Consider the following 27,002-nt stretch of genomic DNA (forward strand, 5'->3'; position numbering starts at 1 on the left):
ACTCTGTCAAAACGTGAACACGTGCTGACGTTCACCTAATATAGGTATCCTGTGCATAGCAACCTATATAAACAACATCTCCACCGTTATTTCATTCGCTACACTTGCACCGCGTAATTTTCGTTTATAGAATCACTGAGTTTGTCGATGAGTGAGAGTTTTGGAAGTGAACATCGGATAATTAGAACAAATCAAATTATCTCCCAGACAACGAAAGCCGCCGTAATAAGTTAAATGATCCTAAATGATAAAGACAGTGCCTTCGCTATTTTCTAAGATAAGATGTAACTTATTATTTATAAATAACGTGCTAATTATCGTAATAAGTTCAACTGATATAAAGAAAACGAGGATATAATAATCCATTTATGTCTGGATACAGTTTACGCCACATTGGTTGTACACACAGATTGGTTAACATTCTTTGCGTCGTCTTAACTAACATTCAGTCGCGTCGATAGTTTTATCGTATTTTGCGCCGGTGAAAATAGTTTGTGCTATTTCACCTGTTCACTTTCTAAGAAATGAGGGAAACATGTTGTAGTCAATATTTGAATAAATTGCGTCGAACCGCGTGTATAGTCGAGGTGCGTGGGCGGTGCTGACACAAAATAATAAGAACGCTAAATGAGATGTTCTGGCATAACTGTATGTATATCAGTAACATCAAAGGTCCGTTCTATTTTTATATTTTTACGTAGTAATTTGATGCTTTGTATCTGATAGTATTCTTTTGATATTGGTTTGTTTGATACCAAAAAAGGCTGCGTCTATGATTATTTAGTACATCGACAACTATTAGAAATGAATTAAATCTGGGATAAAGAGAATACCAGAAATTTAAATATCCAATATAATATTACCGTGATAAAAGTTCTGTTTTAAACCTGAGTGAATTCAGATGTGATTTCCCACGTATGTATAAATACATAGCTGATTGCATGATGTATTATTAATTTAGCTATATTTGCTATTTTTATCACAGTCTATATTACGTGCTTGTCTTATCTGTGAAGGTAAATATACCTACATAATCTTGCTAAGTGTTTAAAGACTGCGCCGTGATAAGCCTGAACAAACTGCAAATTGGTATCTTAGTAAATTATATTTTATTACTGAGTGATAGTTGATGTTATCTTTAAAAGTTTTGCTGAAACCAAATTTCCAAAGATGAATATAGGACCCGGCAGTTCTAGCTTATGACGTCTTATGTATATGTGATATTATATTAATTCGGAACCTGTTTAAATTAATATGGCTCATCTATTTGATGCAATCTATTTGTGTTCACTGATGCAAGGTGATACCATTATTAAATGCTTTTTGCATATAAACAATCTCGTTACCTGGGCATCGCTCTTATCTTTGGATTACAACGTGACGTCATTTACTCAAAAGGTACAAATGAGATGGCAGTAAATACTAGCTTATAAATGCCCAATATATCATTGCTCTATATTTTTCTTCCAAATGTTAAAAAGAATGGTGCGTATCGGTATTTCACCAACAGCTTTACGTTCCTAATAGATTAATATAGGAGAATATAAACACGACATTTACTGATACGCATTACGTAATTAACCGAACAATTAATGTGAAGACTAAATTGATATATTTAAAATTCTTTGTAATTAGTTGGTTCCCTGTTCCTTGCCAGTCGGATGCACATAAAAACTACAAACTTTAAGGCTAAACACGTCAAACTGAGTACTATATATATAAAAAGGTCAACCTCCCAAGCTTGAGTTTTTTTTAACCAAAAGGTCGAAATATACTATTGCGTGATTATTCGTATGTAATTACAGCATGACCAAAACGAAAAAAAACTGACAAGGCCTGATGTAAGGAAATGGGTTTTTTTATATTGGGAGCATACATACACTTCTGGTAGATCACCTCACAGATATGTGATAAATATCTATGTCTGTTACCCAACCTAATGCTACATCATCTCAGTTTAGAATTGCGATTCAGTGATTTGAAAATGAAAGTTAAAGCTCAACATTAAGACATTTGAAATTCAGCGATAAAAATTGTCGCCAAGGAATCCTGTGATTAACACACATTCATGCTCTCTGCACACTACGTGATTTTAGTCAGTTGACCAAAACTGAAGGCCATTGTTCACTTGCACTCAAGTATGAATTAGTGTGGTGTCTATTTTTAGACAGCATCTTGGCGTTTATTTATATGGTTACCATGTATGTAGCTTATCGTCTCCCGATTGGGGGGACATTTTACAATCTCCAGACTTCGATGATTTCATTTAAACACGCATGCATGGTTCGCAATATGCGGTTAAATTACTGTAATATGGGAAGTGACGTTTGACACTCGAGAAGTCGAGCGATGAACATATTTCACCTGCCACGAGGCACTGAGAGTAGACAATTATAAGCCGGATTAGACGATACGATCAATTTTAAGGTCCTAAGCTCATGCAAAGAAACTCGTTGTTTGAAATTGACTGCTAATTAACCGTGCGGTGAAAAAGATTTGCATTCATGTACGCGAGTAATAAGGTGTAATAAGCCTGCATGTGTTATCAGGTACCTTCAAATGCACATGCAGCAAACACGATTCGTTCATGCAGTTAATAAATAAGAGGCAAAGTGAAGATTTTTTGAAGTCTCTGATAAGTATTCTTTGTTTGCAATCACGTGAATTTTCCCCCAAATGACGTGGAATTAAAAACTTCGAGGCGTTTTCTTCTTTTCAGGGCAACCGAAGAACGATAAACCGTGCAGCAATTCATATTTTAAATCTAAACCAAAAATCGACCAAAACACTACAATATCCTTTTTTAATCCACCTGCTTGTTAACTGAAACGCTTTTATCACGTCATTGGAAACAACCAATAACCCGTGTAGTTAAAAGGCCCAAACATTATCCCCTGTAAGAAGCACAATGACGTGCTTATTGAGTGCGACATAAAAATTTATTATTACTGATCAATGAGTAAGTTTTCTTGATCGATGGAAAGATTTAAGGTAAAACACTTGGAATCAAGCTTTTATTCAACTAAAATTACCGTCATGGAAACGTTAAAAGAAGATTAAGATCTCCCACTCAATGAGTTTGAGTGTGAGTAAGCTTTTAAAATACAGATGTATGTCACTGACTCCCTCCCTCTCAAATCGTCACTAGAAGGAAAGCATACAAGCATTTGTAGTTGCAACACCAGTCCCTAAAGCCATCTTCTTGTGACGGCTAAGGATGTCATGCATATATAAAGCTCATTAATTGAAAAAAAGTCAAAAGTGTTTATACTGACTGGTCTTAAAACAGCCCAAAAATTAAACCGTTAATTCAGGAGCAGAAATAATTTCGTATTTTAAACGTTTACATTCTGAGCATTTCAAACTAAGTATGCATTTTCCAGATCTTACCCCCATACCCTATAGAACTGCAATTTCGCGCCTAACCATCTGCTTGCATTAAAACGGAACCAGCTTATTAAGGGGCAAATCGGCATACTGAGTGTAGTCACTGTGTTAGATATTAATTTGTTGTTAAAGCTAGGTTAAAAACCATGACTTACACTGACTTTTTCCTTAGCGTTTATACTGCAGTCTGTATGTTAAATACGTACCGATAATGATGGTAATAAATACAATTCGATATAATAACTATTTTACCTCTGTGCTAGAATGTACAGGCTTGCAATGTGAGGATTAGCTCTCAATATAGACCATCAAGGGCGAACGCTGCTGAGTATTTTCGTTTTTGATATTCTGGCTGTATTTTGCGTGTAGTAGTGTTGATTTGTTGTGAACTTCACGATAACGTGTGTGCGTGTAATTGACTTAAATGTGTTGCTGCCAGCAGGATTGTTCAGGGTAACTATCCAACATGGCTTTGTTCAAAATAACAAAGAAAAGGGAAGTTTAAAGGATGCAGCACAGTTAGGGTCTCTAATCTCTAATAAACCAATTTTACAGTTGAGTGAATATTGCTTTAAATTTAATAAAGGCAATGCATGGGGATGTCCACCCCTATCATCTAAATATCACCTAGCAGTGTTTGACGGACAATTTATAGGCAAGACTATTGTCGGTGCGATTATGTATGCCGGTTAATCAAAACGTTTTTAACGTCATATCTTCACCTTTTTGTAAAGCAACTGACTTAAGGCAATGTCAGTCCACGGTCAGTCCTACTTTGTTAACCAGTTTCTAAAATAGCAGGACGCCGCGTGAGAATTATCATGTAACATTTTATCTTCCCTATAGTTCTATATTTGTAGCAATATTCTAAGTTTGGACTGTGAAACTGGAGACATATATATATATCATTCTGCCACATGATTCGGGCATCTTAATTATAGACCACTAATTAAATTGCCATGCTTCGAAGCAAAGGTCAGGTCAGTAACTTTGAGTTGTTGGGGAAACAAACTATAAATTACAGTACAACCACATGCAGGGTGGTCTGAGATGAAGACATAACTAAATGTTTCAGTCATTCTCGGACGGCCTGTTAATACTTAAGACTAACCCGATAAGCAAAACCCGAATTAACGTCTTATCGTTTTTTAGGAATAGGAAGGGAAAATTGACACTAAAAAAATGGGTTCACAGTTCCATGCATCATATATCTATGCTTCCATACATGCAGTGATTATCTCTTTAGCGCATCGCGTTTACAATTGAATCGTCACCACTAGATCTGGTGAATTTCACTTTGATTATACAAGCAATCTTGGATCGAAGAATCCTGGATGACGTCGTTTTATGATTTTTAGAATTGAATAATTAACCACTGAGTGATTTTTACTGAGATAAAAAAAGCCGAGGGAGACTGGAGGGCAGTTTTTGGAGGGCATTTGCATTTAAAGGGCACGGCTGACAGCTTGAAGTGCTGGAGTTTCAGCTTGTTCATTGCAGCTATTGCCAGTCCTATCAAGTTTGCCTCCAGCCCCTGACTTTAAGGCCTTTGATTTTGGGATACAAATGCCACATTGCGTTATCTTTCTTGAGTGGATCGTGCCGCGGAATGTCCCGTAGTGTAGTATATAAAGTTTAGAATGAGTACAAACCGAAATGTACAATGGTTCTTTCGGCTGTTCTGCGATCTACACACTCCGTGTGAGGTATCAGTAACAGTGTATTGTATTTTATAGTTACTGAACGTTGCTTGTTCGGAGTCTCCCTGTTGTCGGCCTTCATAGTTTGATTGATTGCTATAACCGAGGATTATGATTGTTCATCTAGCTGAATTACATGTGGAGACTTAACATTACAAAGACGTGCTGTGTTTTATTTAGGGCGCTTGATATATGTAAGCTCTGGTTTCATTGGATCACACGAGACCCAATTATCATCTATTAGAACTATTTTCACTAATTAAGTTTTTCAATTTTCTAATTTGAGTCAACAACCCGAAGAACGTCGACCGCCCAGGCCGAATTACTCAGGATTCAATGTTTCATGTTTCATTTTCGCTATGCCCCAGCCACCTGGAGGAAGTTTGTAGGGTCTTCCCAACTGCCCAAAGCAATATAGTTTGATTTAGACAACAATCAACAGTTTCAGTGACTAAAACTAATACAGCTTAGGATATCTATATCAGCGCTGTTTTTCATTCATCACATCAGACAAATGCAGCCTTTAAATATATGCTAATGCAGCCATGACGGGCCTCAAGGCTAAAACACAAAGCGCGCTTCGCCAGTATGGAAAACTGCTTTTACGGTGCGATCTGACCACTACTGACGTCTTTATATAAGACATGGCAATCATGCAGATAAATTTTTCAAAAATTTAATTTGTACTTTAAATTCTGTTGAAGAACGTTCACCAATATGTCTACTACAAAGTACAAACTGATGTCAACTATATGCTAATTGGCTTACAACCAATAAAAATGAAATATGTAAAAAGCAAAGTTTAAAAATACGTTGACAAAATTATTAAATGCATGAGTATAAAAATAACGTCCAGGTTATCAATTATCTTTGGAGTTACTCTATATTCTGACGAACGTCTATCATGTTTGATGCATATTGCAACCTATATAAATGGTTTTAAATGTGCAAATATAGTAACCTATTTCCTTTCGATGTCTTCAAATTCTCCACGATCTCTCTATATTACAAAATTAAAATCCTCATTAGAATCAATGGTAGTTTGCTTGGATCATTTCTGTTAAATACGGCATGTCTGGTGTCTACTGATGTTGATGATATAGACGGTTTGCTGCAACCCCCATGCACTAATGTTTATCATTTACCAAGAAAAATGTTTATCATTTCCTTACGTTAGGTGAGTTATTTTTTCATCAATAGTTTCCAGTGGATCATCCTCCTCGCCTTTAATCACTCTTCGCATCGCTTCTCTTAAAGTAGAAAGAATTAAATTTTAAGTGAAGATCTCAACATAGACGCATTTATTTCAAGACACACACATGCATGTTTACAAATGAAAAATACTACCTGACACTGGTAATTCGTTCTTCATCTGTTTCCCAAGGATGCCTGTCTTCTGTGAACTCTAGAATTTCTTTAAAATAACAAAGATTTCAAATCAAATGTGCGCGCCTATGTCTATGAATACGAGCATGCATGTATTCATGTCCAAGAAATGTAGGTATATATACCTTTGGCTAATTTTTCATCAGTCATTATTTCTCCCTCCTCGTAAGCCTTCACTCTATAATTCTTTAATGGAAACCACATTATGGATTGATTGTTATAGCTTAACTGAATACTCATTATGATTAATAGTGAAAACTGCCATGCAGTGTTTCTGGTTAACCCATTAACTGCCGGGAGTGGAAACACCGGGACACATTTGTTTGTTGGATATCCGATGGCAATTCCCATGGAAAAAAATAAATTGACCTATAAGGCTAAATTCAAAAAGAGCAGCTAGAACGCCAAGTCTGATTTTCTCCTGCCGAATTTCAAAATCATTTTTTTATTTTCACTTCTTTGTTGGACCTGCCTTATAAGCCACACAAAAACAGTTTTTTCTCAGTTGAAATTTAGAAGCAAATGGTTTTGAAATTTCTACAGTATATATATACAGAACCCCTGACATGCAATTCTTGTTTTTCGTGGCTCGTACAACAAGCCTCTTGCTCTTTCGATTCGAATCAATGTCCATAATTATGGAAAATTTTTCACTTCGTCCCATTAACTTTTTGTACATTGGAAATTGAGGAACCATAGAATTTTTTAGTGTTTGCCTACCAGTCTAGCGAATGGACTATTTTCCATGCGAGCGACAATACGCATTGTGTCTGCTGCGTATTGCAATCTTGCCATTTTCTTTGCCTTGCCGTACGTGTAGCTAAGTTGAGCGATGAGAATATTCAGGAGAATCACAACAACGATTCCCATGTACGCCAGAAGGATCAAAACCGCTAACCAGCTGAAAAAAGGAGAAAATAAAATGCCGACTTAACGTCGTTTTTTTTTTACATGCATTTATTCAATGGGGTCTGTTGTACGAAAACCGGATTTCAAAAGAAAATTCTCCCCGCTCGTATAAAATTCTGCCAAAAACACTTTTAACCAACAGGGTTCAATTGAAAGAGCTAGGGAACAATTAATCTAGCTCTATCTTGAAAAATTTGACTGTACAGGTAATTGCTCAAGAGTGCAGTGCCGAGTTCATAGTTACAAAAGATGCTATACGTGGATAAATTTGTATTTCCCATTCAAAGTGCATTAAAATGGCACCTAAATTTTTTCCCGTCCTCTTCCTCCAGCGATTCCCCTTCAACAAGAGCTTTAATTCCGCCCAACATAAGCCAAGGGAAGCTGAAAGTGTATGATTAAAAAAATTAAATAAGGGTTGCAATAGGTAGTAAAAGTGCATATAGCGTAAAAGGAAAGCAACAAAGCCAACATGGTAGCTCGCTATAAGCCATGCAAGGTAGCATCTACTGACCTGTACGAATCCTGCACGTTGTTTACTTTCAGGGCCATATACATCGCTCCACAAAATCCGATAAATATCACAGAGAAGAACCCCAAAAAACGTGTGATGTCTTCCCAAATTATTGTCACAAGCGTTGTGGTATAAAGACCCGTGATTCTGTAACAATGCCATGCAGACAAAACGGGTTTATTAAAACACGTTTATTGGCGCGCATTTGAAATGTACCAGTTACATTGTACCCGACTTCCTACTTCGGTTCCATGTTGTTGTGTTGAAGAAAATTTTAAAATATGTAAGAAAGAGCCTTCGCATACACTTGCAGTTTTTGCTGCAATTTTGTGTCTCTCCTCTTCTTATAAAGGCGAACAAGCGTTCACTTCATGTGTAAGTTGAAAACACTCTGGTTTTATATTTTCATTGTCGTAGCTATAGCTTTTCCATGCAGTTGTTGAAAATTTATCAGAGGACGAAAGCCAAGTTGCAAGTGTTAACATGCCCGCGGCCTGCAGGCCTTATCAAGCCCTTTTAATCGTACCACAATCGTATACTATTGAAGCTTATAAAAAAGAAGTTTGAAATTTACCTTGTAACATAGCAATATTTGAAAAGCCGTATAAAATTAAATATAAAAGCAATCGCAGCTACCACCCATTGAGATGCGACTTCGGCGTAGCGAAGGGGAATAATAAGGAGGGTTAAAATTATACCGATAAAATCAATGTAGTTGCGGAAAACTTTGAAATATGATTTTCTTTCTCCGTAAAGTTTGTTTTGTATGTAGTTTGCCCTGGAAAATAAATAGGCGAAAGAAATTAAAATTGAACGCTGCATACTGTTTAGAAGATACACGTGGACATTGTTCAAATCATCCAGTAAATATATTCCAGGCAAATCTAAATAATTATAGGGGAAATTATGGGAAAACCTCGTCAATTTTATAATCTCATAGTTAATTTTATAGGCAAACCTTGCTACTTCACGAATCTCAACAAACAAATCTACCATCAGAAATACGATGCTACAAATCTCACAGAATGCTCTAATTGTATCAGCAGCGCCTTCATATTGTGTTGGATCGTCACGAGTAGAGCCATAGACCAGGGCAAACGATAACACTGCCAAAAACAACAAGTACAAACCAGCCCTGATACTAGAACAAAAATAAACAATGGAGAATGACAATGTATGATAAGTTGAGATATGGTGTGGTGTTTCCTTGTGAGCTAGCTAGTGTTTGTTAATTGGTAGAATATCAAATTAGAAATGGCAGTACTGAAGTACTGTGCATGAATACCGCGAAAGAGAGTGAGGTTGCACCATTGGGCGTGGAAGTCAAAGGGGCTAGAGATCCCGTCGACTGATCTTGAGATGATTACGACATTACGTTGTATGTGTTTTACCCTTACCAATACAGTGGGTGAGCAAATTCATTCCATTTTTTCGCAACCAACATCCGAACGACAGGATGTTGCACAGCTTCCTATATGAAAAAAACCCAGTTTAGTTTACACTTTTACTTCAAATAGCTGTTAATATTGTACGTTTTAAGCTCAGTTTATGGGTATTTGAACATTTGATTGATTTGAGTACTGGTACCTTATTATCACTCTCCGAAAGACGCTGAAGGCACGACACTGATTTCTTGTTAAATCGCCGATTGTCTTTCCATTTTACCTTTTCAAGCAGGTTGGAGGCTTCGGAACCACGTTCATCTGCCTCATCAGATTTTACTTTCACAAGAATTCTTGGAACTCTTCCTTCCTCATCAGTTTCCAGGATATGATAATAGAAGTCATACTTTAATGGATTGTTAGGAACACTTATCAATGCTCTTTGTATTTGCTCTTGGTAATCGTCATTTTTCTGCTCTTTGCGGTTGGGAAGGTACGGCCAAATAGGATCAATCAATTTGTTTAATATTTCTATCACTGTTTTCTGTCGAAATAAAAATACATTAAAGTCTTTTTGCATTAGGTGGCTAGTTTTAGAGAACATGTAGACTGACATCATGGAAAGTCCTGAAAACTAACAAACTATGCGAGGGCATGCATAAAAAAAGCAAACGCATCCCGCGAAAGAATTAGGTGAGCACATAAACTATAGTAGTGTAAACCATATATATTACAGTAAAGTAGGTATAAAAGGAAAATTTTAACTTGCTTCCTAGTAAGTTAATGCACGTGCTGTTACATCATGTTTTGCCACTGAAATTGGATTCATAACTGCGTGATTTACCACAGAGTTTAGCAAGAATTTGCTTTATTTTCGCATGATTCAGTGACCTTCAAGAATAAGCGAAGGATAACATCTAATTTTGGGCAAAACATGCTTCTTGTCTGCCAAATGACCAATCAGGAACATGCTGGGTTAGAGGCCAGAGGCACCTCCACCAAGCACAAATACATGCCAAATTTTGTCGATGCAGTTGAGCATTGACCCACATACAATATAACGTCAGCTCTCAAACATATCTTGTCAAATTTATGCAGTGTTAAAAAAATTCACATAGATATTTCAAGTATTTCAAATCTTTTCTTTCCCGACAAAGATGTTCTACCTTCATTCCAGATTCATAGCTGATATAATGGCCAAAACTGCGTTTTAATGGCTCCTTGTCTTCATCACAAAGAAAGAGATCTTGTATCCTTTTATAAAAAATAATCCACAACTTCAGGTGCAACCTGATCTGTGCATATTTTGCTTTTGATAAGTTTACACAGCTAGGGTGATATAGTTTAATGGTCTGGGATGCACTTACTGATCCCACATCATCTTTGATATAAGATAAGCGGCAGTGTCATCATAGTGTTCTTCTAAAGCAATTTCCACAGGATAGGCATTGCCTATTCTGAGCCGTGATGTCACAAGGGATGGCCAATGCTCAACCAAAATCTTTGAGACTTCAACAAAATTATGTTTAGCAGCAAGATGGAGTAATGAGGGTTCCAATGGATCTGTTTCATCAACAAAGTATTCATAACTTTTTTTTTCTTTTATTTTTACCTTTAAGATTATTTCTGTTAGTCGACTGATCTAAAAATTTAATACAATTAAATATATGTTAAAAAGTTATGGTCATGATTTCCATGCATGAGGATGGTAATCTTTGATTTAAGCCTGGAGGAATTACATTCTGTCTGTCCTTGCAAAGGGAGGCCATCATGGCCTTAAAAATTGATTACATTGTATAATAAACAATATGTGTATTAAATGTACAACTTACAAAGTGCTCTAACTGTGCAGGTTGGGCTTCATATTCTGGCAACTTTGGCCAGTCACGCATAATAACCAAAAGAGGATCAATACCACCAGGCTCTTTGCTTTGTTCAATCAGCTTATCTGCTTTGACCTCATCAACAGCTCTGCTCTCTGACATACCACTCTCAGCTTTATCTTTAACCTTAAAGACATGATACATTATAGCTAATAAAAAACCGTATAAACCCTAGCTGTACGTGATCGAGAAGCATGATTGAGAACCATGTAAGATCTGTCTATAACCTAGGCCTGTCATGTCACTAAAGTGAAAACATGTCATTGACTGCAAGGTATGGGTGATGGGTTACACTAATGACACAATCAGGGAGCCCTTCAGCAGGCAACATAATGTTATCTAATACCAGGCAATTTTACTTCTATTTGGAAGTGTTTGAAGAGTAAAATGATCTTTAGTAATAATGGAGTAAAACAATTACACACTACTGACATTACGATTTCCCGGTATTATGGGGCGTTTCTTGGGCATAATAATAAATTTTTCAACGTAATACTATTGGGTATAATAGATCGCGTACGTGGTGGTGTAAAAAATTGGTCAAAACAACTTTTAATCAAAGTAAGTAAGTAAATTAAGTGTTGTCATTATAAACCGAAAGAAAATACATGCCATTTGCACAGAAACACAATATACACAATAACACAAAACTCACATGACGTGCAACGTTATCTTACTCACTGCAACCTTACCTTTTTCCAGTCGTTCTTGTCAAGTTTTGGTAATTCAGGTTTGAGCGCAGTATCCGGCGCTGTTTGCCTTTCTTCCATTTCTCTTTCTTCCTTTGGGATTATGTTATATTCTGACATCACATGCCAGTGCTGTTCTTATGATAGATATACCTCTGGCAATAAACTCTCAAGGGTGCGTCCATATTATGAATTCTCTATTAACCTCGGGGGGGTTGATGCGCATCGGGTGATAAAACACTGAACCTAATATGAAGCCTGGATGGATAGACATTTAAAACAACAATAAACTAAAAAATAAGTACGCAAGGCGGACTTGTGGATGTGTACACAGTTTCTGACAAAAATTAACACTGATGGTGACTAACTTTAGAAAAAAGAACTATCTATGATTTTCTTACTTTGGTAGCTGCAGCTGTAATAATCAAGCTAACTAACAGGGATGCGGGAACTGGGGAACCTGGCAACCTGCATATTGTAGGTAATTGCAAAATATGTCAGGCGCGGTACGTTTTAAAGGCCAGTACAAAGCTCGGCATCGTATCTCACGGCAACTACCCTTCTGCTAGACTTGTGAACATAGGTGATAGGTCTAACTGCTTACATCCAAGATTATCATTGACAAAGTTTGCCTGAATATTCTGTCTTACAGTAATTATAATTCACTTGAAAAGATCCCATAAACGATTGAAGAATTTTCAAGTAAGATCTGTTAGTTTTGCAAATCTGACCCACAACGATAATCGAATTTCGTAATGTTTGCAATAGATGTCGGATTTTAGATATTTTTCTAGTCCATTCTTCTCTATCTTCAGTAATTACCTATCTCGGCCATTAAACCCAAAAAATTAATTGCCACCAATTCAATTTTAGCCATTTTTTTCACATCAAAGAGTGAACCATACGCAATAGTCTATATTGCATTTGTGGATTTGCTAGGATACTACAGTATTCACTAAGAAATTATCTTTAAAGACAAGAAGCAATACATAGCAAAGCCGGTCTGTTATCATACGTGCTTCCTACTGTCGGTCTGTCATAAACTACGAAATATACATGCAAGCTTCGGCGTTCGTGTTCTAGTACTTGGAGTGGTAGACGAGTATATTTCAGCTAGTCTATCATTCCAAATCATTTTAAGGAACCACCAAGGAAACCACATCACTGGATCACCCTGTCAGAGATCAGGTAATCAATCTTGTCAATTTGAATGCCCATATTTGTTTCCCAATGCTTACATCTTACATAGATCTATAAGGTGCTGCTGCCACACGATGCAATATTTTCAGCAACTTCGAGGACTGAAAAAAAAACACACATGCGATCTTTGCCAAAAGTAAAACTTAAATTCACTTTGTGCATCATCATCATGTGTCACGAGAACTTCGGTTGCTGCAAAGCATTTTGGGTGTCGTAATTTGTTTCGTAGGCTGTACTGTGTAGTACCCAATTTACCTGAGTTATTGTAACGAAAATCTACCTTACAGCGCATTGTCACAAAAATCGCGTAGAAAAATAGCAACACAAAAATCCATAAAAGCAATCAAGGGTTGACGACCGTATGTACATTTGGAAAACATGAATCTGCACAACTTGATTACTTGAGGGAAGAGTTTCAAAGAGTAACCAGCTCATTTGCTGGTTAATTTTTACGCTAAGGCTTTATGCACACAAGCGTCGTTTTAGCGTTTTCAAAAATGTTTTTGTCATGCCAGAGGTAAAATGTTCAATATACTAAATTACCTCGAACCTCCATTCTAAATTGATGGCGTTTGCAACATTTTTGGTGTAAAAAAAACAAATGAAAACGCTTGAAAACGAACCATGTGCACATTGCCTTAAACCATCGCAGTTTGCACACGGGTGTAACACCTTCGTGAGGTCTGGTGAACAAATAGTGTTAAAAAATGACACTCTGCGAAACGCGGGCTCAATGCGTAAGCGTGACATCAGCGACGACTCATACGTTCAAGTCTTCGAGAACAGAACAACGCCTTCCATGAATGTACCAGATATTTCATTTTCCTAACAAGAGCTCAAACAGTTTCTATCAGGATAATAGAAGAGTCGGAGAGTCCAATTTATATCTTGGCATTTAAGGAGAATTCATGTTGAATTGGCTGAGGTAGGGGATTTTTTAAATTGAGTTACACCTATTGCCTTGATTGATATCCACTGTTGTACGTATTCATATATTTTTTATACTCGAATAGCATCGTTGTGGATAATTTCTTACCATGAAGATAGGATTTAAGTGAACAGAATGTTTTATTATTTGCCTCTAATGACAGTATGTGGAGGTAAAGGGCACATACTCGCCTTTCATCATGTAATTTTGTAGCATATCAAAGCATGATGTAAGGTGATGAATACCAAATTGTACAAGATTCGTTTAATAGTACAAACGTCTTTACGACCATGGACTGTTTAGAATCGAAGGGGTCATTGACAGTAAAGCGTGTACTAAGTATTATTATTGGCATATTGTATCCAATGGTGTTTTGTATCCAATGGTGTTATGTCAACTTTCAACCTAACATTAATGCTAGCACAAGCATGAGGCATGTGAAATAGGCATTTCATTCTGGCTCTATTAATTAACTGAAATTTAAATTAATGGTATATCATGCTTCAATTGGTGAATAAAGTTAAAATAATGTTTTTTTAACATTGAAGATTATATTTACTTTATTTGTTCATCAGGGATCAGAGAGTCATATGACTAAATAAATTCACACAAATTACTTTCCAGGAACAAAATGGGTGGGAAACAATCTACCGAGGAATCTGAACCAGAAGAGGAAGAGGTGGTGTCGAGGCCTAGATCAGAAAGAAAAGTAAGCTTACTTGTTCTACACAATGAACCTGAATTCCCAGAAATGAAGTTTTTCTGTAGAGTGTTAAATTCAGACAGGAAAATAAATATTACAATGCCTCCACAACTCAACAAACAAAATAACAGTGATGACAAAGAAGACTTCATGTTCTCGGTGGTACCAGATGGCGGTCAGTTTCCAAATGATAAAAAAGATGCCATTGTTGCATGGATTAAGAAGCAGATAAAAAGGAAGAAGCATGTTACCCTCTTGTGTTTGTTGACAGAATGCAACCTAGAATCTTTAAGAGAAGGTACTGGGCTTGAAAATGATAACCGGATAATTCCATTTTGCTTTGAACAACCACAAGTAAACCATGAAGACCATGTAATTTGCATAAAAGTGGATTTTAAGAGAGCGGTATCTGAGGACTATGCTGAGGGAGAGAAACTGCAAGAACTTGTTACAGCTATTTTGGATGAAAATATTGTTTTTTAACTATATTAATCCATTTTGGAATGTTCTTAGTTGTGAGTCATATGTACATTCCTTACTTAGCATTAAATAGTACTTTCAACCTGTCATCAAATAATTTCAGGTATATAATGGTTTAAAACTCCTTTTGGTGATAAAATGTCAACTAGTTACATAATGCAATAGAATGAAGCTGTCATAGCTCACACAACTGAAGTTAAGGTGTACATCATATCATAGAATAGAGGTCCAACTTAATCATCATGAAACTCCAATTCTAGGAAGAAGATTACAAACCAAAATTAGTCAATGCGTTGGGACTATCAAATTACCAGCCAGAACAAGTATACCCACGGACCCCACCCCTCCCCTCCCCTTTATCTAACAAAATTGACAAAAACAAAAAGACAAAGTATTTTCCTTGCTATTTCGCAAATAAGTCATTTTATTTCTTTTTGATGATCTCCATTTGAAGAATGATAAATTTTAAAGCTGTACAAAACCTAAAATGAAGTCATATTAAATTGGACTTACGCGTATTTGTGATGTGTACACTGGTTTAATTCCAGTAAATGGCAGTAGATACCGTTGCTTTAAATATGTGTCTTCCGTCCAGGAAATCGACTAGGTATTAAACGTTTCTTCCACATTATAAAAGTGTTAGAAAACGACAAATTTTATATTATATCCAGGCATTTTTTCCTTTCCACATACGAAATTCAATTCACCAGCCTCCATATTTCGGCTCAATCTTGCTTCAGGTCAGCTGTCTTGTGGGATACTTCATATATAAATTAAATATAAATACAGAATTTTTCACAGCCTTTTCATCTTGCATGATCTGCATTCTGCAAGTACTCTAAAAACCTCCAAATGCTACCACTCAAGAGGCCGATCAGAACTAAACAAACTCTTCAATTCAAGACAATTAAAAAACTTTCAATTTCGTAAAAACTTGCAATTCTCACCAAAATCTATTAAAAGAGCAGAATGACAGAATCCTGTTGCCAGATCTATTTATTCATATACATAGATTTATACAGCATTACAGTATATTCCAAGTGATGAATTTAGAATGACATGACTTCCCTGTCATTATTGTTTGGTGCGCTTGATAGCTGTAAAACAATGCGGGTTGCTCATTAATCGTGTTATTTGCTGTTTGTTTACTGACAATACTGTACATATGCGACGTTCGCCTGTAGACGAGCTTTTTGTCCATGTGAGGTATAAACTTGACAAGAAATGGACATTAATTAATTTTTTATTCTTCTTACAGTAAAAAATAAAAACGGGAATTCGCTTAGTTGGTGATTTTTCCGGATCTTTTTTTACTTTTTGGGCAGAGCCTTATTTGCACCCTATTAATTGAGCATACTCTGTCAAGTGCTTAGTAACAGTTTTAGGTTTCAGAAATCAACTGAAGTGGTGCGACATAAGTATTGAGACCCCGTTTACACTGTACGGGATTTGCCTGTCACGATATCTTCGTTTGCCTTTAAAGGGCAATGGTTAGTTACAAATGCTTTTTAGTTTGATCAGTAGATTTGGTATATTTATTTCGATCTCTGACAGTAAAATCTTACTGCTTTTTATAATAGCTACAAAAATTTGACCCACTCCGGAAGCAATCTGTTGTCTGGGACTTTAACGCACCACTAAACAAAGGAAAAACAAAAGAAAACTTACCAAAGAAAATTCTAAATCTCGGAGGAGGTCTTGGCCTTTCCCTTCACCCTTTGATTGTATTTTGCAAGGGAAATCTAGGCTTAAGTTTCAAACACAATTGATTCAAAACCGTTTACAAACAGAGTTATTTAACTCATTGTTTTATGTTTTGTTCACAATATGAAAATTAGTTCTCTGCGGGCATTGCTAACAAAGAGTTTGCCAGAATTTTACATCAATCTACGATATCATCTTCCTGTTTTAAAACGAAGAACACGTAACATGACTGCTGCGATCTTTGACGGAGATTCTGTGCGGAACGACCTCTTAAAAGTTCAAAACTTCAAAACATCGCAATTTCAGATGTGACGGATAATAGGTTCGTACGACTCATAGTACTGAGACGATATGTGATATATGCAATATTCGCTCAAAATTCATCAACATTTGTGGAAGCAGAAATGCATGGGTAAAGATCTTGATTTAAATAAACTTCTCCGGACACTTTACTATCATGAAATTCATGAAATAGTTGCATAGATCGCTATTCGCCCTTAAATGACAGCTTACATATTTTTATTGGCAGGATACCGCAGAAATTGGCAAGACTTCTCGATATTCAACCGTAAGTCTGAATACTTAGGCTTCAAGCTTGGGAGCAAAACAAAATCAATCATCAATGTCTTGCACAAATATTTGAGGCTTCAGTGCACACGGCAAAAACGAATCGTCTGAAGTTAATAACCTGTGTATACTTTAAGCCTCAAAATTGCCATTTCACAGCTGTGTGTATGATGAGCTGTCAAAAGATTGCAGAATTCGTATTCAGAGAAAAAGTTGAACTTTTAAAGTTATATCCAATAGTTTTCTCTTTGATATCGATACAGAAATGCACAATCGTGACTAGATTTTCGGGTTGAACTGACTTCATAAACGCAGTCTGTGGTGTTGGTTGGCAGTCTATGGCGCACCTCTTAGGTTTCAAGGAGCAATTTGTTGAGAACTTTAACTTTTAAATCCAGTTGTGAACGTCGTGCTTTTCATGTGCGAAAGCATTAAGTCCATTAAAGCATTAGTTAATTAGGCATCTTGAATAAATACCCATTGTTTTTTCCCCAGCGTAACTAAACCTATCTAAACCCAACCTAACTTATATAACCTTACCATAACCTATTCTGAAATCTTATTATATGTACCTATAATCCTCTTCTTCAATTTCTTATACGAAAAGGGGTTTAAATTTTTCGAGATGGATTTTATGGAAAGATGAAGATAAAATTTGCTCATTTGAAACATAATTTTCGTCATAACGTTTCATCTGCAAACCATTTTTAGCATTTATCTGGTTGAAGAGTGTGCGGGTCTGCAACTCTGCATGATGTTCAAACATCGATCCTGCTTTATTAAATATGTTTTAGCTAGAGAACGTATAAAAGATACAAAAATCTGTTATATCGTCATTATATTGAGTTTTAAGCACGTGTAACGTGACATTGAAAAAGCCTTTTAAGAGTATTAAAATACCTAACAGGCTGCGGTGTTTACTGTATCTCATGATCTTCTCATCTATTGTTTTCGTCCAGATACTTGACTTAGTCTATCAAATATCAATATGACAACAAGATGAAATATAACGTATAGCAAAAAGGAATATTTAGACTAATGGACGAAACTGCCCTAATTTTTTAGAAAATTATGGAGTGGCCTATGCGTATATACCTCTCCTATTTCTCGTCCCAGTTACCTCCAGTTTACTATAATACATGTATAGGATCGTAGTGTTTTTACAAGTGCGTATTATATACATCTTAATCTCGATCTTAATCTTATTAATAAAGGAATAATCGGTATGCGTTCCTAACAACGATCTTTTCCTTGACAACCCCTAACAGGACATCGAAAGACTTTCTAGCGAAACTACCCATCATAGTTGCTATGCACATGTATAAAAATATACCTGCAATATGTAGATTTAGAACTCAGGAGGGACTAGAAACTGATTCTGTCCTCGAAATAGAATAAATATATGCCTATTTAAAGCTTCACATTAGTTTCAGGTCAATTTATATCATTAAATGCATACTACAAATCAATTTTTTTGAAAAAGATAAGGGTCTTTGTCTGACATGTCATTTTGCTAAGTCAATCGAAATTTTCTCAGTCAAGGCATTATTGTACTTATAGTTAGCCAAAAATATCTCATGACATGGGCAGGCTGCAGGCATGAGTGCTCCAAAACGCACATATAAGGGTGCAGATACTAAGCCAACTTTATTAAGGAAAATGTCATGATTTTTATATCCAAATACAGTATGTTTAATTCTTTCTTTCAATGAATTTAGGTAAGTAATAATCTGAACTCTTCTCGAAAACTTGGAGTCGTAATCAACCTCAGTTTTAGGTAAATAATAGTATCTCTATATAGTGACTTGTGTGCATTTCAAAAACCTATAAAAATTCTTCTTACGGCTTATAAATCAATATCTCGCGCCTTATGACAAAATGTTCAAGCATAATGCTCAACACCCTATAAGCTGAGCGAGTGCATGTATTATTTTTTATAACTTTATACTTGCTGCCGGTTCTAATTCAATTACTCTCCATGCCCTAGTGTAGGGTGTGGTAGTCGCAATTAACTGCTATCTTTATAGTTAATACACGACAGTTGACGCGTTTATCTGAAACTATATGTACATATACACAATATGTACATATGCACAGTTGATTACACAATGCAGGTACAACGAATGCCAAGCAATTCAGTTTAACACACTGATTCCCAAGATGATAGGGTTAGGATTAGTGATACGTACCAGCAAAAAATGATGCAATTTAATCTCTCAGTGTACTAAGTACTTTAGGCATGCGTCTAAATAGTTTGATTAATGGATCATCGTAACGGGGGGACTGTGGTGAATACCCTGGTTGTACACATCGTATTTAAATTGTAGCAGAATTCTATTAAGTCACTTGATAACGGCTATGAATATATATATCTATATATACAATTTAGCGTATGAGCAATGCATCTACCCTGTCGTATATAGTTATAAGTAAAGTTGCTTTCAATAGCAATATGCAACACAACTGGAAACTTGGAATTTCAGAAATTCGATCGTATATTCGTGGCTATTATCTGGCACTTTCGTCGATTTGGTGCTTTGAGAAACGCATTTTAAGCTAACAGCATAAAAGAGTCTGCAAATAACAGAGAAATAGCCGGTGGATTATACGGTTCCATTTATTTCCGAGCAATTTCCGAAAGCATTTACCCTCTGAATTTTCCCATGGTTCGACAATTAGTCTGTTGTTGTTGCCATAAGATTACATAGAATCTCCTGGAAGATATATCGTACAGATCGTGAGAAAAAGATAGATTTTAGTGTAAAAGTGGTTTCTAAATTATAATTAGAATGTGATAGGCTATGTACGTAAGACATGCATGCAAAAGATCAACCTAAATATATATACCAATGAATGAAATATATTGAACAACATGCAAAACCATATCTTGTATGTGCACACTTCACGACCACCCTGGCTCATGCATATACCTTGCACAAAATTATTTATACTTCAAGTTACCTTCAAGATACTAAGGCTAAAATTAAAAGCATGAGACAAAATAGATCATAAAGGTTATACATATATAAGCAAGATGGATTTTCTGCATGAATATACCAAATGACCTGGCTCCAATACTATTCATAATAAACAAATATTACGCTCTTAAATTTATAAATGTCATTCGGTGTACATGTATGCATGCTTGTAATGCATATAATATTTAAGAGAGTTTGTAATCGATATTTTAGTTTATATTTTTTATTTCATTCACGTTTTCTATGTAAATATGTGTGGGCTAAACTGTGAACGGCTATATCCAATAAGTGAAAGGGATTATGAGTCTGCAACAAATAAAGCCCACAGCAACTAAGGCTAAGTTTCGAAAGTAATGATTGGTATAAATATGTATCAGGTGCATATTTAACTTGGACCTTTCATGCATTTATAACTGCATAGCATCACTTCCCATAAGATGAAAATTTATTTGAAAAGAATGGAAAATTCTTTGGGGGAATTCAAACTACCTGCCTCTAGTCTAAACATCGACCTCTCCCTGTTTGAATCCCCAGATTTGTTTCCAGAATTACGCGAGGAACATCCCGACCAAACGAATGTTTCAGAGACTCCCGAGAAAAAAGATCTTCAAGAAGAGAAACGAAAACGTCGAAAAAGGAGATCGTTGACAGGAATCAGTCGTAAACGACGCGAAGCAAACGCAAGGGAACGACGACGTGTTGAAGAACTCAACCATGGTTTTGTTTATCTTAAAAGAGCATTGCCTTTGCCTAATGTTGACATCAGCAAACTCGAGATTCTGAGACAGGCTATAAAATGGATTGATCATTTAGAAACAATGCTGGAAAATTATGACGATCAAAGAGAATTGCTGACAATCAGACAGATGGAAACATCAAAACCTGAAGATTTAATAAACGTAACTGATGGTGCTACACCTGCAAAACATGCATGTCTATATCATGAGTTCCCTGATTTGAAGAACGCACTTTGGGAAGAATCCATTGGTTTGCAAGGTAAGAAAGCAGAGATGTTGGGACAGTTATGTAAGATGTGTCAAACTCATACCATGCTGTTGTAAAACGTGATTTTCTGAACTAATGGGGCAAAACAACAATATAGATCATTTCATTAAGGTACCATCTCTATAGGACTCCCTGTAGAAAATAGTAGCTTTATATAATATGAATATAATTACAAAATAGTAGGGAAAATTTCTATTATCTTTTTATTATTTCTTCGTCAGCATGTGAAAATTATTATTTGTACCGATCACGCTCCAAATTAAAGAACGATGCATGCAAAGATCTTGCAAAGATCATGCATGCACTCAGGCAAAGGAAAGAACGTGATTCAGTTTTTTCGTGAACGTGATTTCACAGGATCGAATAAATTATATGACGTTCAACGACGACAATACTGCCTAATGAATACAGTAGCATGCATGTCTTGTGTTCTGTCTATAATGTACATGAATAAAATTCCAACACATTTTTGTTGGAACTCTCAGCTCTATTGACTTAACCCAACAAGTACACCTTATCAACAGTAGGCTACACAGAAACAGAGGACATAATTTATTATAACAGAGAGACACATATATTCTAAAATTCTGTTTTCGCTTTAAGAAAACATGCATCCGTGCCGCCTCTTTTAAATATCTAAAATGATCAAGGCAACCAATAATCCTCTCTAAAGTATGATGCATGAACCTTTTGATTTTCCCACACTAAACTGTTTATCACTAGGATGTGATAGGCTACCTTTATATATGCTGTCAAATTCTCTCTATTTTCAGATACCTCTGATGTTCCAAATGAAGGTTGTGTACATATCCGGAGTACCTCTAATTTCAACTTTCTTTTTGTTTAACACCGTGCACTATTCGCAATACTGTTACGAGTATGAAGTGTGAACTGATGCCATGCACGTTCAATTAAAGCTTATAGGCTATATCACGCCTGTGATTGGTTTAGTTAAAGTTTATTGCATAGCAACCATTTTGCATGCATGTGCTGCATGATTATATGTAGCTATGTATATAGTTTATAAACTTATGCCAGACTTGCCTTTTTCACATAAATTTCATTTAGTCTTTTAGCTATGAAAGATACCTTTTTTAATCATTGGCATTGCAAAACTAATAGCTCACTATATACAAACCTCTAGAATTATACCTTTTGAATCAAACGTTTTAATGCATGGCTCCATGAGAGTCAAGCGCACACGCAAGATCTGTTAAAGACGTTATTCTCGTTTCGGGTTCGTGATCATAGTGCGCATAGCTAAAGACGATTGTTATATACGCTTAGGAAGATTTAAGAATGTCTGATGTCTCAATCTAAAATTTTCATGCTACACACCTATACTCGCTTCTGTATGTATACAACATAAATGAAAAAGATTTTCAAGGGTTGAAACTCAGTAAACATACCTGCAGAGCTTTCGTGAAGATATAATATGACTCAATGTTGGGCCGTTATTAATGGCAGGGATATACAAAGGTGCCATTTGATATCTAAATTATATCACGATTATTGACTTTATGTAGGTAAAACATGGTATATGAACTATGGTAATTATGAGGGTATTTTTCTTGGCACGGATAGCGGCCAGATTTGCCAAAGTTGGATTACTTTTTTATAAATGCATGCATGCATTATAACTTAATGTGTCTTAAATTTGCTTAAGGGTAGTTTTTAAAATAAGTCAGTAACATCCATGATAGAAAAACATATTCCAAGAACACTCTACCTGGTTATCTTTTTCAGTCAGTGTAAAATTAGCTTCCAACACCCATGCAAAAAATTACTACCTGTACAACTCTTTACAATGATCGTCAACCTGCAAAACTGATTAATCCAACCCCCTTCAATATTTATGATCAGATGTGTTTATTTGCATGACTGCATGTGGCATCGATGACTCAACGACCTAGAAAAATCCTTGCATGGTTTTGCTTTATAACCATTTGACTAATTCATCATTATAGTGGTGTTATATCAGGCTGTTGAAATTTATCATTATAAATACTTTATTTGGGTACAATAGGATTATAGGACGCATTATTATTATTATTATTATATATTTCTGCATGCATTTATTTCTCCTTGAAGTATAGACAAGAATTAACATACATTTGAAATGCGTTCTGATTCTTAGACTTATCTCTTTCTTATTTTAATCTCTGCCCCACAAGTACAAATAGATAACTGAATGTCTGATGTTTGTGCGCCGGAGCTCTGAATGTGAACTAGTAAAAAACACTTCCAAAAAACTAGTATATAGTCGAAAATAATGTGAACTGAATCTGACTGATCTCGCCATCTAGGCACAAATGTCTAATAGTGATCGCTCCAGAAAAATTCTAAGGGTTGTAGAATTTCCGTATGTTATCATTATTAAATAAAGTCATAAGGGTATAAACAACAAATATTCGCCGACAAATTATATCACATAGTTAACACTGGGGTGCAAAGCGCCAAAGACGTTTTCTGATTAGTTTTCGGCTCAAGTCTCCGGCCACTGACGGAAATATGTATACTATGTCCATGTATTCCCATTCTTTTATTGAACTGCATTCGATTACAATCATTACAACGATATGCGGAAATCCCACCGCTGGTGCCCATACAAGGCTATCAGCTGCTGCATGATTCGTCTCAGACATGTGATTATCTGCATGTATTTTACAAATCTAAAAACGATCAAATAATTATAATTACAATTACATCTTCCACGTCTATTTTCAATAAAAATTATATCTATAGATGCAGAATCGTATATGAGCCGCATATGATTTTAATACAAATTAAAATGCTGCACCGAAATTTCAATGAAAATCCAAACATGCCGCATAGGATGCCATTATCATTAGATGTGGGCCGTTACACTCCATGCGAAGTTAACTTTAATTCTCTTCAGTCTATTTACACTTCACTTTACACGGACTTTACATAGCCATATTGCTTTAAATGCATGCCTTATATGTACTTTTACTCAGTCTCATTTCAGCATAAGCTGCATGCATATAGCGTATATTCTTGCTGTTCTCCATCATCGTGGATGCGCATATTACATTCTGGCGTGTTCAAATCAGTTATACTAAACATGGATTTATGAACAAATCAATCGAGCAGGAAACTAAGTTTATATTTACATTAAATTGATAATCAGTTAAGACAACATGTGCGGCCTAACTCTTTTTGTTTTTGTGTACATATAGTGTAAGTCCCAGAACACTATGCAGTCAGGCTATATTAATGTTCATCTACGTTCTCGAAATCGTTATGAAAGTAAATTCAGGCACCAAATTTAAAAACGTTTTTACATATTCTCCATCCTTCCTTTCTCAGCCTTCTATTTAACCAAAAAAATATTAAACAATTCATTGTTGAGTTCATTGCAACCAAAGTAACAGTCCATATTTTCAAATGGACAATTACATTCACACTTTTCACACGCTGTGAATACATCGCAAGAACGATAGCATTCGGTAGGTTCAAAAAAATACTTGAAAGAACAACCAATAAGTACATTTTTGCAAGCTGAATATCATGCAAAAAAGAAACTGTTTTCTTAGACTGAATCGCTTCTGCCCCTCTTGAACTGTCATGACTGATGTCTAGTTCATCCGTTACTCCACTTACAGATCTTCCTCTAGAGTTTTGCCTCTTTCTAGCTTCGATAAATATGTTCACATAAATATAGAATGTGCCAATAATCACAACGATAGCAAGTACTGTGATGAAATTTTGAATATCCAAAGCAAATATGGGCGCAATGCCAGTGACGAGGCAGATAATCCAAGTCAAAGAAGATACGAAAAGGCATCTTTGTTTAGAGATGTGGTTAAGATGAAAGAATGGATGAACTATTGATACATATCTTTCACAATTCATAACAAAGAAAGTTAAAAACGACATTCCTGAAAAAATCACGGCTGATGTCTGGTAGAACATTTTATAGCCGCACTTCGCAGCTTGAGTGATCTCCGCTATAGAATTAAGAACATGCAATGGGTGTACGATGATTGAGACTGAAAGATCAATCGTTGATAGGACCATAATCATAAAATACGTCACTTTTAGTCGGAGTTTTGGTGTTTTCCAAAAAACGCATACTACGAGTGCGTTCAGAAATGTTCCTGCCACAGCAAACACGATGTTTACGATGCAACCAATTATACTATTGATTATGTATGCCGTCGTTGGTTCCAAAACAATGTACGTCTTGAAACAACTTTCAACTGTGCCATCGGTCGTTGAGTTGTTTGACATACTTCCTCCAGTAATAGTTCTCAAAAAAATTCTTTCGCTAAGGTGCTTTTGGTGACTTTCTCCGGGTTTAAATATTAAATCGTTCGGAATTCTCTTCCGTGTTTGTGTTCTGTGCCATTTGCGGCTCAATTCACGCAGTTGGAAAAGTCTTAATTATAATTGCAAGTACATACAATTTCCGTTTCTTTAAGTGAATACAAATAATAAACTGAACTTACGTGATGCGGATTATGTCCATGCAACCTGGCATGGATTCTGGATTCCTCTATAACTATAGGTCAGCACTGACACTGTCAGTGTCAGAGGGCGAAGTTCACGACCTAAATAGTTTTTCAGCTGATGATCATCGCGGGGCTAAATTGTAGTCGTATAGAAGTAGAAACCCGATGAAAATTCTCTGCATAAAAAGTTCATTTCACAAGAAAAACTCCATGATTCATGAACTTCGGAGTCCATGATAAGCTGAATCCATACTTATCCTAATACAAGGGAGGCTATTCATTGACCCCCAACAGCGCCCACTTGGCCACTTATTGTGTTTTCCTTTGCGCTTCATCACTCTTATGCCCTTGACCCAGTGACCTATGGCTGAGACAATATTGTTGAAGCTGTGAAAAAATTTGAAAGCTCTCACGTCTCGTTGGAAACCAGACTTACTTATCAAAAAGAACGTAAAAAGTACATTTTAATGCATTAGGCTACATTCATAATCTATAGGATATTTGGATATGTTTGACGTATTCAGTTCCTGTTGATAAAAGCAAGAGTAAGTAGGAACACAATAGGATTGCCAAGAAACATAGTGAAACGGAATACCATGCCATCATCATCGAAAGTTCCATAGCGACACGAGGTAGAGGGATGCATGGTAACAATATCCACGCTTCATCATTTTCGTTTAGTCAGTCAGGGTATAAGGGTATTGATTCGACAGCAATTTTTCACTCCCTTTTTGGCTTCTTGCAATTTGGCGTATCACCAAAGTGTTTCGCAATCTTAGAAAGAGTCGTGTATTATTCCTACAAAATGACAAAGAAGAAGATTGCGTGTCGCGGTGCTACAGACTCCGCTATGGGTTCTAGATCTATATACTTCAGTCTATATTTGTTTGTTTGTTTTTCACATAACTTTAATAGGTTTGCTATATACCTAAAATACCGAAAGCCGGATTGCCTAAAGGCTATACAAATACGAAATGAGCCCAATTTATATTACAATATTGCATACCATTCATCTTCCATATGATGTAGCTTTGTCTCTTCCTGTTTTTATGTGATATAAAAAGTTAATGCATGGGAGGAAAAAAGTATTCCAATAGCATTTCTCTCATTAA

General features: G+C 35.9%; 4 protein-coding genes across 4 annotated transcripts; 2 read left to right on the plus strand and 2 right to left on the minus strand.

Annotated features, from left to right (window-relative positions):
- Window positions 1–5,780: 5,780 nt before the first annotated feature.
- LOC114526426 lies at window positions 5,781–12,054 on the minus strand. The gene is made up of 15 exons (XM_028548022.1): window positions 11,854–12,054; window positions 11,111–11,287; window positions 10,646–10,920; window positions 10,445–10,532; window positions 9,484–9,822; window positions 9,294–9,367; window positions 8,855–9,037; window positions 8,471–8,674; window positions 7,897–8,043; window positions 7,686–7,766; window positions 7,194–7,374; window positions 6,599–6,659; window positions 6,435–6,501; window positions 6,260–6,337; window positions 5,781–6,087 (listed from the first exon to the last, which is right to left on the minus strand). The coding sequence occupies exons 1-15, from the start codon at window positions 11,968–11,970 to the stop codon at window positions 6,027–6,029; spliced, it is 2,133 nt and encodes a 710-aa protein (XP_028403823.1). The 5' UTR covers window positions 11,971–12,054; the 3' UTR covers window positions 5,781–6,026.
- Window positions 12,055–13,812: 1,758 nt separating this feature from the next.
- On the plus strand, window positions 13,813–15,188 carry LOC114526351. The gene is made up of 2 exons (XM_028547936.1): window positions 13,813–13,975; window positions 14,603–15,188. The coding sequence occupies exons 1-2, from the start codon at window positions 13,959–13,961 to the stop codon at window positions 15,162–15,164; spliced, it is 579 nt and encodes a 192-aa protein (XP_028403737.1). The 5' UTR covers window positions 13,813–13,958; the 3' UTR covers window positions 15,165–15,188.
- Window positions 15,189–20,742: 5,554 nt separating this feature from the next.
- Window positions 20,743–21,471, plus strand: LOC114526482. The gene has a single exon (XM_028548096.1). It carries the CDS (start codon window positions 20,848–20,850, stop codon window positions 21,469–21,471), a length of 624 nt encoding a protein of 207 aa, XP_028403897.1. The 5' UTR covers window positions 20,743–20,847.
- A 2,015-nt stretch (window positions 21,472–23,486) lies between these two features.
- Window positions 23,487–25,785, minus strand: LOC114526382 (probable G-protein coupled receptor 101). The gene is made up of 2 exons (XM_028547970.1): window positions 25,040–25,785; window positions 23,487–24,087 (listed from the first exon to the last, which is right to left on the minus strand). The coding sequence occupies exons 1-2, from the start codon at window positions 25,667–25,669 to the stop codon at window positions 23,851–23,853; spliced, it is 867 nt and encodes a 288-aa protein (XP_028403771.1). The 5' UTR covers window positions 25,670–25,785; the 3' UTR covers window positions 23,487–23,850.
- Window positions 25,786–27,002: the final 1,217 nt, after the last annotated feature.

The sequence above is a fragment of the Dendronephthya gigantea genome, unplaced genomic scaffold, assembly GCF_004324835.1.
Source record: "Dendronephthya gigantea isolate DGI-Jeju-01 unplaced genomic scaffold, DenGig_1.0 000038F, whole genome shotgun sequence".
NCBI lineage: Eukaryota > Metazoa > Cnidaria > Anthozoa > Malacalcyonacea > Nephtheidae > Dendronephthya > Dendronephthya gigantea.

Bases quoted from the DNA above. Each gene is read 5' to 3' on its own strand.
- LOC114526426 (XM_028548022.1), bottom strand. From the start codon at position 11,970: ATGTCAGAATATAACATAATCCCAAAGGAAGAAAGAGAAATGGAAGAA. The intron at 8,675-8,854 runs GTTTGCCTATAA...TTTATTTTCCAG, and splicing joins GAGATTCGTGAAGTAGCAAG to GGCAAACTACATACAAAACA. The intron at 7,375-7,685 runs GTGCCATTTTAA...TCCTTTTTTCAG, and splicing joins GAGGACGGGAAAAAATTTAG to CTGGTTAGCGGTTTTGATCC.
- LOC114526482 (XM_028548096.1), top strand. From the start codon at position 20,848: ATGAAAATTTATTTGAAAAGAATGGAAAATTCTTTGGGGGAATTCAAA.
- LOC114526382 (XM_028547970.1), bottom strand. From the start codon at position 25,669: ATGTCAAACAACTCAACGACCGATGGCACAGTTGAAAGTTGTTTCAAG. The intron at 24,088-25,039 runs GTAAGTGGAGTA...GATCGTTTTTAG, and splicing joins AAAACTCTAGAGGAAGATCT to ATTTGTAAAATACATGCAGA.